The following is a 14507-nucleotide window of genomic DNA, read 5'->3' on the forward strand; positions in this document are numbered from 1 at the left end:
AGGAAGAAGGCTCCTATGGAAATATATACACGTGCTCACACAGAGAACTTTTTTTTCCTGTTAACTCAGATTAATGAAGGCTGGTTCAATAGTTATTGCTACCCATCTTTGTAAGTTACTTTCCCACAGAATGTAAAGATGAGTAAAGTGCAGTGAGAGATAGATGTAACGTCTGGTGGTCAGGGTATGAAGAGTGAGTCAGAATGCAGGAAACATATGGCATATTTTCAGAGAGCACACACGTAAAGCAGGCATTCAGAAGAGAAACAAAACCGGGGGTGGGAGTGGTTTCAGAAATGGTTTCACGGAGAAGGTGACACTTGAAGTGCTCTTTGGAGGGTGGAGGGAATTTCCACAGATAGAGGAGAGAGATCGGGTTAGAAGGGCACTCCTCACAGAAGGACTGGCAAGGACCAGGCCGTACAAGATAACTGTGGGAGAGTGTAGGATATAGCGTATGTCTGTGTGAGGTGTGAGTAATAACAGCTATCATATAATGGAGTGATATATGCCATGGACTGTGTTGAGTGTGTTACATGCCTTATTTCAGTCAAAACCTCACGAAAAATTAATACTTCTCTTTATCCGTCTTTTCAGATTAGGACACAACTCAGAAGTTTAGTGATACTCAGTAAGTGGTAGATTGGGCCAGAGTCTAAAGGCAGTTCGACTTAACTGTATTGTGAAGAACTTAGGATTTTCAACTTAATTCCACGACCATTGGGAATTTGGAGCAGAGAAGAGATTCTGGGAACCTTTTGGGAAGATAAACTGGGCAAAGGAATATAAGGTGGATTGATGTGATGGGAGAGAAAAAGTGGAAACCCCCCGATGGGAACTTAAAATGGATTGATGGTTGTGGGCATGGAAGAACGGGAAACAAGCAGAGCTAGTCTAGCCCCGGATCACTGTATTGGGGGGTCTTGGAGAGGGAGTCTGGGTGGACTAGGAGAGGGTGGGTGTCTTCATGTGAGGCAGGGAAGTCAGAGGTTCAGCATGCGGGAGTGATGAGTTTGCTCTTGACGTCACCAGGTGGCTTCATGTTCCAGTGACAAATCTGGGAGCCATCCACCAGACTGTGGACGAGAAGGACAGTAAAGATAGCAGAGTGGGTATTAACAGCTGCCTTGTTAAAATCATCAGTGTGTGTGTGAGATGAGCAAGAGCTAAAGTCTATAGGAAGAAGTGGGAGAAGGACAACACCTTGGTAAATGTCTGTGTAACTGGGAGGGAAAAAGAGGAGCCAGAAAGCAACCCTTTCAAGTTAAGAGGAACTACGTAGGTAAGAGTATGATACAAATATGCTAGGATAATCTCTGCAGAAGTAACATCAGAAATAAGCTGAGCCTTGCAGAAAGTGGTTCAAACTACAAAACAGTTTGCAAACATATATCCAGAGTCCGATGCACAAATAAAAGTTAAACACCTGGGTGTGGAAGATTTCGCTTCACAAAACATCAGGGGTCAAAATAATTGTTCCAATTCTACTTGTTTTCCATGTCTTTCCTAAAGAACTACTAACTGAACTACTTTCTTCAACTACTAACTTGAAGAAACACGGAAAAGAGGGAATTGAGACCCAAGACAGGTGAAAGTCTAGGAAACCTAGATGTGGGTAAGTCTGGGTACCTAGATGTGTTGAATAGGTTCTGGGTTTCAGTTCAGCCCCAACACTTACCAGAAATTGAATCACTTTAGTCTTCACAGAACCTCTGAGAGTAACGTGCATGAGATGAAAGAGACTAAGATGGATATCAGAAGTCTGAAAATGGGTAGACACTGTCCAGATTATTAGAAAGAGAAAGGAAATTTCTGAGAACTCTAGACCAGTGTTTCTCAAGCCTAGCTGCACATTGGAATCTGGTGGGGAACTTTTGCAAAATAGTTTTGCCCAGGTTCCACCCCCCAAAGTTTATAATTAGAGTGGTGTAAGGACATTATCCTATCCTTAGGACATTCTAACAGCCATCCAGGGGTTAGAAGCATAACTCCGTACTGACACGTTCCATCTATCACTGCAGAATTCTTGAATGTATTATTACTAAAACAGCTGAACTGTTCACATTTAGAAAAGGAGCCAGTTTGGGTTCACTTAACACAAGACATGCTAGAGTACCCTCATTTCCCTTTGTGGTGAGGTTACTGGATCATAAAAATACCACAGACACAGTAAATCTTATTTCTACTAGTCAACACCTAGGATCGGGGAGGGTCATCCCCAGCTCAGGAACTTGTCTCAGGTGGGCCTGGGCTGGCATAAGACGTGAGATCTACAACATTGTGAACCACCCGGGTTGAAGAATGTTTGGGGAGAAGATGGTAGGTGGTGAGGAAGACACAGCCTGACGAAGTCGAGGCAGCAGCAAAAGCCACCATCCCGAGGGAAGCCTGTGGGTAAGGTGATGGGGGTGAGGGCCAGGAGTGTCCAGGAGTAAAGGCTCGGCACTGGATGGAAGCCCTGGGCATCAGCGCACCAGCCAGCATTGCCAGACAAGAGTGGTTAAGAGAAGGAAGCTCCTTTCCCGTTGTTTAAGGAGGATGTCGGCCTTCTAAGGGTGCAGTATTTGTTAAGTGCCTATCCTGTGACATCCTTGTGAACCAGGTGGGAAATTAAGGTCTGAGTCAATGGCTCCTCTTCTAGCGAAGGGTAGGATTGTCCAGGTGTGTGCACGGGGTTTTCATAATAATCACTTAGAAAGTACCTTTCCCTTCTTTTCCATGTCGACCTGCAAGTGTTCTCTCCTAGGAATCCTACCAGCTTTGAATTGTCCATCTGTAAACTTCTGAAAGGGTCATATTAGGTTGGTGCAAAAGTAGTTGCGGATTTGCAATTGTTTTTAACATTTTAAACCACAGTTACTTTTGTACCAACCTAATAGTAAACAACCTTGGCCACTTGGATCTCTCCCAATCTTTCTCTTCCTTTCTTCACTAGCAGGTACCTTAGATAGGCTACTTTCTGATTCTGTGAGCTATGGGTTATTATTTGTGTGTCTGTCCCTCCCTCCCTCTTCCTTGTTCTAAGGATGTCTGAGACAATTGGAAGTGTCAGGCTGAAGCTAGAGCTCACCCAAGAAGGTAAAATGCAAGACGTCCTAGAGTAGGAAGCTGAGTAGAAAACTACCCACTATCAGAACATCGTGCCAAGAGCCCAGCAACAGCTTGAATGATGACTTTCCAGCTTAAAAACATGATAATTTATTTAAACATTGTCTTATTTTACAAAGTATTTGAGGTGGTTTCTAACAATACACACACTATACTAGTGGATAGTGGGTAGTTGAGAATCGGAGCACAGTGACAAAGGTAAGCCGAGCACACAGACATCTTGTCCACAAAAGGTTCCCAGCAGCCCACCTTCCATCCTAGAATCCCAAACAAAGAGGCATGTGTTTGCAGAAGTAAATTCTCCATGTCTAAAAGACAAAAACAAGTCAGTCATTTAGGAGTGGCACTCTGTTACTGACACCTAAACATTTTCTCATCAAGGTCCTTTAAAGAAACCTTTGTCTTGCTTAAATTGGTATGCCCATTTTGAGGGGCAATTTGGAATACCTAGTAAAACTAAAACTAGTTTTTCCTTAAGATTCAGCAGTTCCACTTATTTTAGAAAATTATACCACAGCCTCACAAGGAGCCAATCCTGTAGCTCTGTTTTTAACGGCAAAGACTCGGATAAAATCTAAAGGAAGAGCAAGTTAAACACGGCATAGTCGTATCATGGAACTGTGTTGTAGGAATGAAACAGAGTGTGTGTGTGTGTCTGTGGGTAACAATGTTGAGTGAAAACAAGGCAACTGCAACAAGAAATGTATGGAATGGTACTGTTTATTAGGCAAAATTGTTTACGAAGCCAGAAAAATGGTGGATAGAGATATCTGTATAAATATGGATAGAGACCTATTAATTTTGGGTGATAAGAATATGGGTGTTTACATATATCCTTTGACTTTTTCTGATTAAAGAGAAAAGCAGCCACTGTGAAAGCATGACAGTGACCACTACATCCTACACTTGTTAACTCGTGGAGAGATGACTGCCCTGTTACCTTTTATGTGATTAGCTCATCTAGTCCCCTTAGTAACCCCTTTGGGGAGATGCTTTAATTATTTTAATTTGTCAAATGAACACCTAAGTATTAAAGAGGCTAAAAAGTTGCCTAATGCCACTTAGTAAGACTGGCTTTGAACCCAGTTTGAATCTAGAGCTTGTAATCTTAATTATTACATTACTCTACAAAATGTCCCAGTATTGTAGAGTGTGCTGGTTGGTTGGTTGGTTATTTACTTTTATATATGTAATCTCCCTTATTGTAGATCAAGGGCATAATTCCAGGGTACAGTGCAGGAAAAGACAGTTAGTTCTTCAGCAATGAGAACAGTACAGTTCCACCAGCTTCTCCATGTGACGATCTAACTTGAGCTGGGTGTACTCATTACCTTATCTTTAGATGATTTCGGTGGCGCTCTTAACCCTGGTTGCCCGCCTGGCCCCATCCCCGATTCCAGTGTAATAGATCTGGGATAGGGTCTGGTCAGGAGCATTTTTTAAAGTTCCCCACAGAATTCTAATGTGCAGAAAAAGGTGAGATCCACTGCTCTGTAAAGTCTGGACAGTGTAACATTCAAAGTTACACTGTTTGGCAAAAGCCTGGAGGTGGATATTTTGTGTTGAGAATCCGGTACAGAGCCGTGGATGTTGACTCTTATGACCAGACTGCAGTTGATGTCTTAATGAAGACAAGGGTCCCACATCAGGAGGAGGGAGTGCAGGACCTTTTTGCTCACCCCACCATGACCATGCAGACCTTAGCAGAATAGGATCTGTCTGGCCAATTACGTATGTCTTACTGATCGAGAGAGCGGTTTGAGAAAATTTGCCCTGATGTTTAGCATGGGAGTGAGGACTGAAAGCACATGTATCTAGTAGTATTTGCCATCCCTGGCTCGAAGAAGCAGCTAAGTGGCAGGACAGAGCTGTCCTTGAAACAGAGCTCAGGGACTCCAAGCCGCTGTCAAAAGTATACGAGATGCTTCAGGATTCTCTGCCCTAGGTAAAATATTAACCGTGGCAGTGGTTCTTGAACTTGGGCATCCAAGTCACCCAGAGAACTTGTTAAAAGCAGGTTGCTGGGCCCTACCCTCCGTTCCTGACTCTGCAGGTTTGTAGGTGGGTCTGAGAATTTGCGTTTCTAACAAGCTCCTGGGGGGTGCTGATACTGCTGGTCTGAGGACCACTGTTTTAAAACCACAGGCCTCAATAATAAAACGGGCTTTGGGCTTCCCACCCTCTCCGCTGTGTCACAAATACACAAGTGGGAGTATTAGCTCAGGGTAAGACAAGAAGGGTTGAAAACGACTGGTTATATCAGGGGTTCTCCAACTCTAACGTGCCCCCAAATCATCTGGGGAATGTGTTGACTGTGCAGATGATCACACCCATTTCCTAGATGGGATTCGATCTGATTCAATCCATCTAACGTGGAGCTTTCAAAGTCTACATTTTAAACGAGGATCCAGTAGATTTTGAGGAAGGTGGACCTGGACACTGAGAAATTGGACATGACCGTACAGTTACGGGGATTTACAGTGGGTTGGCTAATCTAGACCCAGAAATGTTAACTAATGAACAAAATTAACATCAAGCTATAGAGATGACCTCAGTGCCCTTGGCGTTCTTATCCTGTCACTTCCCCAGTTGGATTTACTTGGGTGAGGACGGAATTCACACGCCTGTGCAAACTGTGGATGCTGTGACAAAGGAAAAGTGGGCCAAATACATCGAATAATAGTCAGTCCCCAGAAATATCCTGGCAGACTGGAATAATGGGTCAAAATTGATAGGAGGTAATTTAATAATAATACTTGACTAATAAAGAACAGTCAAGTCCTGAATTTCATTAAAGGAAGTAAAGGAGGCCTGTTCAGAAAGAAGGAAGCCTAGCTTCTCCATGATTCCTGCCACGTCAGAGTCCTAGAGAACTGTAAGGACAGTGAGCACTAGACAGAGGTGTGGGTGTCCCCAAAGCCAAGACAAACTTATACAGCCACAGTGTGTATAAGGCAAGGAAGGTGATTGCTCCCTTCTCTTCTGCTCTGGCTAGACCACACTTGTCTTTAGATCTGGGCACCATTTTCAGGAAAGCACGAACACATTGAAGTGTAATCAGAGTTGGACATCTGTGATCATAAGGGATCTGGATCATGTTACAGGAGACATGGGTGATGAAAATGTGGCTGTTTGTTCTGGAGAAGAAAAGATTTGCTAGTGGAAGAGGGGAGCGGTGGCAGTTCCAATGCAGGTTATGGTGAAAAAAATGGTTACTCTTGTTCTCTGTAGTGACAGAGGGCAGATCTAGGACCAGTGTGTGGAAATTAAAGTGAGACAAATGTCAATTGTAAATGAAAAACCATCTAGAGTATACATATTTTTTTTTAAATGAAAAATGAAATCTCTGTCATAGGAAATGGTCAAGCAGTGATAGTCTGACAATGTTCCAGAAAGAATTCTTGCTTTAGGTAAGAAGCGTGGCTAGAATTCCCTCATAGGTGCCATGATTCTGGACAATGACTGACTAGTATTTTTGTGCTTTTTGTTCTGTTTATTCAGTGGTGGCAAATAAATGGTTTGAGCACAAACTTACAGCCTGGTGCCACTGTCAAGCTTTTTGTCTTATGGAAGCGGCCGCACTTTAAATCTGTGCCCACATGCATTTCTATTGCAGGATTGGGCTCTGAGCAGCAACTGAGTCAGTCTTCTCTGAAGACGTGGATTGCGAGGGGCATAAAACCCTTTTGTTTGGTTGGTGAGGGTGTAGGAATAGATATTCTGTTTCAGTGCGAGAGAATAAGCATTTGAATCTTTAGGCCTCTTGACCGCTTCTTCCCAGAAGACAGAAATGGGTTTTGGAGGTGTTGTTTGCCCATAGAGGAGTGAGGGTGGAGAGTCTTTGACTCTGAGCCTCAGTACTCATCCCCCAGGAGCAGTCAGATAGCGTCCCTGCATCCGGCCAGTGGTCCAGATAGAACACAGATCTGTCGCATTTCACACAGAGGTCCGGGATCAGCCTTCTGAGGGCACTGTGATTAGAAACCACTTCCTGAAACCTCTGATCTTCTATGGAGCACACAACGAAATAACCAAAGCCTTACTTGTCATCATGTAACATTTTGGAAATGAAGGTATTTCAGAGAGCATCATTTCTCAAAAAGATGCATATCCAGGATGTGAATACTTTTCTTCTACCAAAGAAGACCAGAGACCACAAATGGATATTCCCTTGTACATGTTTTCTTGGTGTTAATTCAGAACATAATTTATCTATACATTTTCCTGGGAAATTGTAAATTAACTGGATTTATATGCCATCTGGTCTTCATGTGAATTGTTTCCAAGGACGGAAGTAAAACCTCTTTCTCAAACACACCCTGACCAAGTGTGTGATTGCAGACTCCCACGCCTGATAGATTAATAAATAGCTGTGTTATGTGCCACTGTTTCAAATCTATTAGTTAATATTGGTTTTTCTTGGACGTCCAGTGGTCATGAGTAATGTAGCTTTTATCTTTCTCCATTTGTGTCTTGTTCCAAAGTAAGCACGCGCTACTTGGATCACTTAAAAATCTGTTCACACTTGTGTTACGGATCTTGGGAAATGTTAATATGTTGAAAGACAAAGCTGTGTTAAAATTCAATAAAGTCCTCATATAGTTTTGGTTGCCAGAGGAGTATAGGATCTTTGCTGCGCATGCCCCTTTCAGGAAGCCAGCAGAGAAATAAATGAAACTAACATCTGTTGAGTGTCTATTCTATTCAGGCTGGGTACTTTATCCTCATTTTCCCATTTCATCATCACAATTCCCCATTTCCTATATAAAAAAAACAAGCTCAGAGAGGTTGATACATTTGTCAAGATGCACAGAGTTTATAATGAGGGAGCATCAATTCAAACTTAGGTCTGACTCCTTCTGAGGCGTATATGCACCATGTATGTCTTCTTTACATCATTTCCCAAACTGTGTATTCTTTTCTAAGTGAAAATTTCTAAAATAAGTTTTAAAATCTGCCTTTGTTGCCAAAGTGCTTGCCAGTGGCTTGGTCATTTATTCTTCCCTATCCTTGGTAGAAATCAGAGTTCTCTTCTCCTTCATCGAAGCCCCAGGATGGCATGTTTGCACTCCTTATCCCCATTGGACTTTTAGCTGGAACATCATTTTCACCTGGGCCTGACCCATCAGCTTCCCAAGTTGGGTGGCAATAGTGAGAGAGGACCTAGCTCGTTTCAGTGGGGCCATTTTTTATTTGAACTAAATGCATCGGGCTTTACCCATCTGTTGGATTTGGCTACCAGGTGGTTTGTTGAAATGAAAGCAGGTCCCAGACTGAATTCTGTCACATATCAGACACTTGTATGAGACAGAAGGCACAAGAGCAGTCATACAACCTGTTCCTGTCAGCTCAGGGACGTGCCAGCTCTGTCCTGGGGCACGTGGACAAGCACTTGCAGGAGAGGCTCACTCCAGACAGGTCCCACAGCATTTAGAAGGAGGATTGGCCCCCCACCGATCAGAGCAATGGCAAGGGGATGGAGAACCTTCTGGGGAGGCTGCAAATGCTGCATTTCTTAATCCAGGTGGTGGTGATGTCAGTATTTGCAAATGTGAAATTTCTGTCTGTGTCCTTAAGATTTCTTTGCTTTACTATATGTAAGTTATGCCTCAGTAAAAAAATAAAAAAGGGAGGAATAAAATATGGTCCTTAAGTTGTTCACAGTCGATGAGTGGGGAAACTATTATATTTTCAAAGCAATAAACCCCTTGAGTTAGAGGTTTTCCATGGAAGAGCCATGGGGAGAGGTGAGATCACACAAGGGTCTGCATTTGTACCCCCAACTCATCGTCTCAGACACCCCTGAATTGGCGGCCTGGCTCCTGGCCAATATCTGTCTTCCTGAAGGGCTTTTTCTTCACCATTTGAAGGAGGTTAGCACCGTGAAGTCAGCTAGATGGAGTAGAAGACACCAGGCTTGTGTGTGACTCCCCTTGACAAAGCCCTCTGTTTGGGGACTTTCATCAAGGTCTTCCCTGTGGTCACCCCCAGGCCAGCCCTCTTCTCCAGATTAGAAGCAATAGCTGCCTTATTCCTTTGATCACCTCACCTCTGGAGCCACTGCCTCCTTCAGTCTTTATTCTGCCCGGTTTGAAGCATATCCTTTCCCCAGAATTTGACTTCTTTTTCCCTTTAAGCCATCGTCGGTAATTTTAACAGAATTTTCCATGAGGCCAGGCAAGGAGGTTCTGGGGGATGAAACAGATCTGTTTCCCTGGGCAGTGATTCCTGACTCACCTGGGGACAGGTGTGGGGAAGGGCCTGTGAATTCCCACCCTTTCTTTTCATGAAAGGGAAGAAGCGGCAGGGGCAGGGCCGTAGCCAGGGGTACGTGAAGAGGTCTTACCTCTAAGTACCAATTTAGAGGAGTACAGGGTTTGGCCTACTCCCAGGTCTGGCCTTAGTAGCTATGGCCTGTGAAGTGAAATTTGGCGGAGTTAAAAGATAAAGAGGAGGCTTTCTACCAGTTGTCTCTCCCTCAGGGGGATGGTGTTTCTAACTTTTCAGTTTCAGAATGCCAGTGACTCTTTATTGCCCAAGGGCGCTTTCCTCTGCCTTCTTCCCATGGCACACACCACCCCATCCACTACTTACTGTCAGAATCTCTGCCTCAAAAGAAAAATACTCGCACACACAGAAACCCTTTGTTGAAATTCCTGGTGCGCTGTGGAATCAGTTGTCATAGCGATGGCTGCCCCCACACACATTTCATCATTTGGGGTTCCCACCAGCTTTGTTTGTGTTTCTTATCTTTTGTCAAACAGCAACAGCCAACACTGTTATTAAGCAAACTATTAATATATTTCTCTCGGCAGTTTTTAACTAGATTGCATTTGCTGCTACCTTCAGGTACAATTAGTCATGCCCCACAAATAAAGCTAATTTTATGAAGAAGCTGGTGTTGGTTTGCTTTTAGTCTTATTTATTGTTGGATCCAATACATAATGAATACAGAGATTTGGAGGGTGTCTATGAAAGCAACATGGGGATTGCGTTCTTTGACTGCAGGTACCTTTATTTTATCTTCTGCGATTTTGTTTCTCTTCATTATCTTGATTTTAGTTTATGGCTTTAGCGTTCTTACTTTCTAAAGGACTAAGTGTTAGTGGAAGGCAGGGGAGATTTGAGTACGTAATAATTAACCAAAACTTTGATATAATATCTAACTAGCTGGTTCCTGGACAATTATGTAATACCCCTCTTTGAAAATACGCTATATGCACACTAAGAACCAACTGGATAAGACATAATCTTTTTTTTATTGTTTACATGCTTGGGAAAGTTATAGAATATATTTGAAACTGGTGTGTCAAATACACATCTGGCCTTCTGAAAACCAAACACGTTAGTCACCCTTAACTCAGGGCTGAGATTGAAGGCAGTGGTTCATCCCTGTAAAGCTGCAGGGGTGGCAGGTGGTGGGTGGCAGCCCCACTAACTACTGTAAAGGGTGTCCCTGTCTCTGCCTTGGTCAGGCCCCTTTTCCACGCGGACAATTGTCCCTCTTGGAGGTTGGTACTCTGCTGGAGAAATCAATGAGATGTTACCTCTTTAGAGCTGGCTTATGACGGGCTCCCTCCCAAGTTTTTCATCTAGCTCCTCGGTTCTCTTAAGTCCCAGAGATGGGGCCGTAGCTGCTGTCACCTACCTGGCATGCTAATTTCCAGCACCAAGGTTAAAGGCCTGGCATCTCACCTGGATTCAGTCTCTCACCAGCTGTGTGATTAGCCAAGTTACCTAACTTTTCAGAGTCAGTGTTTTCCCTCTAAGATAGAGATAATACTCTCCTGTCAGAATGTTGATCAATGAGACAATGTGTGTGGGAAACTCTTACTGCAGTGCTTGGCAGTAAATAATACGGACTCAACAAATGATCATTGTTTTCATTACTCTTCTGCTGATAGATGGTACAGAACATTCTGTCTTCCTCCATAGTTTTTGTCACACCATGTAATAGGTTTTTTAGAAGATGGCTCCAAAAACCTTTGGTAGGACAAACCCCGATCCCCGTCCCTCCCCCTGGCAAAAAAAAAAAAAAAAAAAAAAAGATTTAAAAATATTGTGGAAAAACACAGATAACATAAAATTCACCAAATCTTTTTCAGGTATATCATTCGGTGACATTTAGTACATTCACAATGTGCAACTATCACCCGTATCTAATTCCAGAACATCTTAATTACCCTAAAAGGAAACCTCACAGCCATTATCTAGTTATATCCCATTCGCCAGTCCCTCCAGCCACTAGCAACCACTAATTGACCTTCTGTTTCTATGGATTTGCCCACTCTGTATGGTTTATATAAATAGAAGCATACAGTATGTGTTCTTTTGTGTCTGGCTTCTTTTACTTGGTATAACATTTTCAAGGTTCATCCATGTTGTAGCCTGTGTCAGTACTTCATTCCTTTTCAGTCTTGAATAATATTCGATTGTGTGAATATACTGTTTTAGCCCCTTTGGGCCACTGTAACAAAATACCACAGTCTGGGTGGCTTATGAGCAACAGAAATTTATTTCTCAAAGTTCTGGAGGCTGGAAGTTCAAGGTGAAGGTGCCAGGCTAGTTGGAGGGCCTTCCTCGGGTTGCAGACTTTGTATGATCACATGATGGAAAGAGCTGGGGAGCTCTATGTGGTTTCTTTTACAAGTATTAGAGCATTAGTTCCACTCACGAGGGCTCTGCCCTCAGGACCCAACCCCCCATCTCCTAGGATCATCATATTGGGTGTTAGAATTTCAACACATGAATTTTTTTGGTGGGGAGAACACAAACATATAGATGAGGGGTGTCCAAACTGTGGCCCGCGGCGACCCATTTTTTATTGGCCAGCAGCAAATTCCAAAAATATATTTAGTTTGCTTAAACCAGGTGAGGCAATACGTACTTCACCTCGAGTGAGTGGCCCGGCTGTTTGTGTATTTTACCGCATATGGACCTTGGTGAAAACCGTTGAAAAAAGTTTGGACACCCCTGATATAGACCATAGCATATACCATACGTAGTTTATGCATTCATCGGTTGATGTACATTGGGCTGCTTTTATCTTTGTTGTGAATCACCATGTTTCCCCCAAAATAAGACCTAACTGGAAACTAAGCCCGAGCATGATTTTTCAGGATGACATCCCCTGAACATAAGCCCTACTGCATCTTTTGGAGCAAACATTAATATAAGACCCGGTCTTATTTTCGGGGAAACACGGTAGCATTGCTATGAATGTTCTTGTACAAGTTTTTGTTTAAATACTTTCAATTCTTTTGGGTGTATATCTAGGAGTGAAATTGCTGGATCATATGATAATTCTTTAACTTTTCAAAATACAGCCAAACTGTTGTCCACTATGGCTGCCATTTCACATATCCAGTAGCAATGCCTGAGGTTCCAATTTCTTTCAATTTACTTCCAATTACTCTACATTTTTGTTTGTTTGTTTGTCTGATCATAGCTATCATAGTGGGTATGAAGTGGTATCTCTTTGTGGTTTGGGGTGGTTTTTATTGTACTGACTTTTTAAGTGTCTGAACTCAAATTGTATAACTATATAGTATTCTTAAGTCATTTTGCAAAGCTATATGAAAAACCACCTACACAGAATTTCCAATCAAAGGATGGTGGGTGTAAAGCATCTTTTCCTTCATAGCCCCGATGTAGCTAAGCCTTGTGGCTCTGGAATCTATCCTGTAGATAAACCACTTACAGACAACCCGTGACTAATTATGGATGATGTGTCATGCCTCTGACCTTCTCTCTAATTTTTTTTTTTCTTTTGGTTTTAGGGATTTCCTCTGGGTCATGTAAAATGCTTTGAAAACATATTGGATAACAGCTAAACCACCTGCCTGGGAGGTTCCATACTCTCTGCTGCACTGACTTCTGATGGCATTTTGACTGCACCGAGGCCACGTGACACACTGCTCATGATGAGTGATGAGAAGAACCTCGGGGTGTCCCAAAAATTGGTCTCCCCTGCAAGAAGCATCAGTAGCTGCTCCTCCAAGCAGGGAAGTCGACAGGTAAAGTTTTAACTCATGCAAATTTTAAGATGCAAATTTAAATCAGGAAGTTTGCAAATTAAAATGTGTACATTACTGGAGAACTCCTGTTTCTTAGTGTAAGAGCATTTACTTTCAATCATACCTTCATGACACGAGAAGTGTAAATTGTGGATAATTTTTATAACGCAGCTTGAGTGCCTGCCAGATGGAAACAACTGTATTTATCGCTTTGCATTATTTTCCTTAATCCTTGCAACTGTCCTCCAACACAGATATTAATATCCTGATTTTTGGCATGAGGAAGCTGAGTCAGATCAATTGGGTTATTCTCCCAAGGACAGACATACAACTAGTAAGTGGCAGAATAAGAAACCACAGCTCAGTCTGTTTGACGCCAGAGCCTACACTTTCCTTTATACCCTACTAACGAAAACCCAAACCAAAACAATCACCTTTCCAGTAATTAAAACATCCTCCCACCATCCTCTTCCTTCCTTTTACTAAACCTTTTATGACAGCTTCCAACCACAGGCTGCACTGTCAGTAAGTTTGAGTCCCACCTGCATTATTTCCCTAAGGGATGAGGGAAGCAAATCAACAGAGAAGTGGTCAAAAGGAATGAAGTAGGAAGAAGAAAGAAGTGAAACAAAGGACTGAATAATAAACTCCTAAATAACCGTCAGCTAATTATATGTTGTTGTTTTTCGTTTGTTTGTTAGTTTGTTTTTGTTTGTTTCCTTCCTAAGAAATCCCTGTTGGCAGAATTTGCTGGTTTTAGATCAATGGCAGTAAATGCACGTTAATCATTGCAATTCTTCCACCTTCAGTTAAGTAGAGAGAGTGGGCTGTCCAGAAGCCCTGGGTTTGCAACCAACGTGGTCTCTGAGCCTTTTAGGTATCTGCTGCCTGTTGGCGTTGCCTTTCCCCCATGGGAAGCGCTGGCCTAAGAATTAGCCTGGAATCATTGATTCCAGATTAGGAAACAACAGTCAAGCCGTCTCCTACCTCAGGCACATGCACCATTTATAACACATCATGGCTCCCTGCATTCAAAGGTCGCTTGGGACAGGGAGCTTGCCACTCACGGTCCTGCTTCATGTCATTAGAATCTATGATTCGAGACAAATTAGATTTTGCCACAGGCCTGACATTTGGGGAGCCATCCAAAGTCTCCCCTGAGGGGTTAGGAAGAAGAAGGTTTTTCAGCACTGTCACCACTTCCTTCTGGTATAAAAATATGACTAACATTTATCCTTGGCTGATGCATCATGGTTCCCTGGGAGTCCCAGTTTCATGAGGGTAGTTCTGCTCACCCTGTTGGTCAGCTTTCTGGGGGAGGGGGAGGGGTATTTCTCTCCCTAAGTCAAACTTCTGGTTGGGGTTAGAGCCCAATGTACGATT

General features: G+C 42.9%; 1 protein-coding gene across 4 annotated transcripts in view; it reads left to right on the forward strand.

Annotated features, from left to right (window-relative positions):
* The window catches only part of OSBPL3 (oxysterol binding protein like 3), a 161275-nt gene that overhangs the window by 71639 nt on the left and 75129 nt on the right, over window positions 1-14507 (forward strand). For 3 of the 4 annotated variants that reach the window (XM_033088448.1, XM_033088445.1, XM_033088446.1), the window contains exon 2: window positions 12888-13124. In XM_033088448.1, the coding sequence (XP_032944339.1) occupies window positions 13029-13124 (96 nt within the window). In that variant the 5' untranslated portion in view covers window positions 12888-13028. Of the gene's footprint in view, window positions 1-1090; window positions 1109-12887; window positions 13125-14507 lie in introns of those variants that run through there. The other variant, XM_033088447.1, reaches the window with a different exon arrangement.

This window comes from Rhinolophus ferrumequinum, chromosome 20 (genome assembly GCF_004115265.2).
Source record: "Rhinolophus ferrumequinum isolate MPI-CBG mRhiFer1 chromosome 20, mRhiFer1_v1.p, whole genome shotgun sequence".
Taxonomy (NCBI): domain Eukaryota; kingdom Metazoa; phylum Chordata; class Mammalia; order Chiroptera; family Rhinolophidae; genus Rhinolophus; species Rhinolophus ferrumequinum.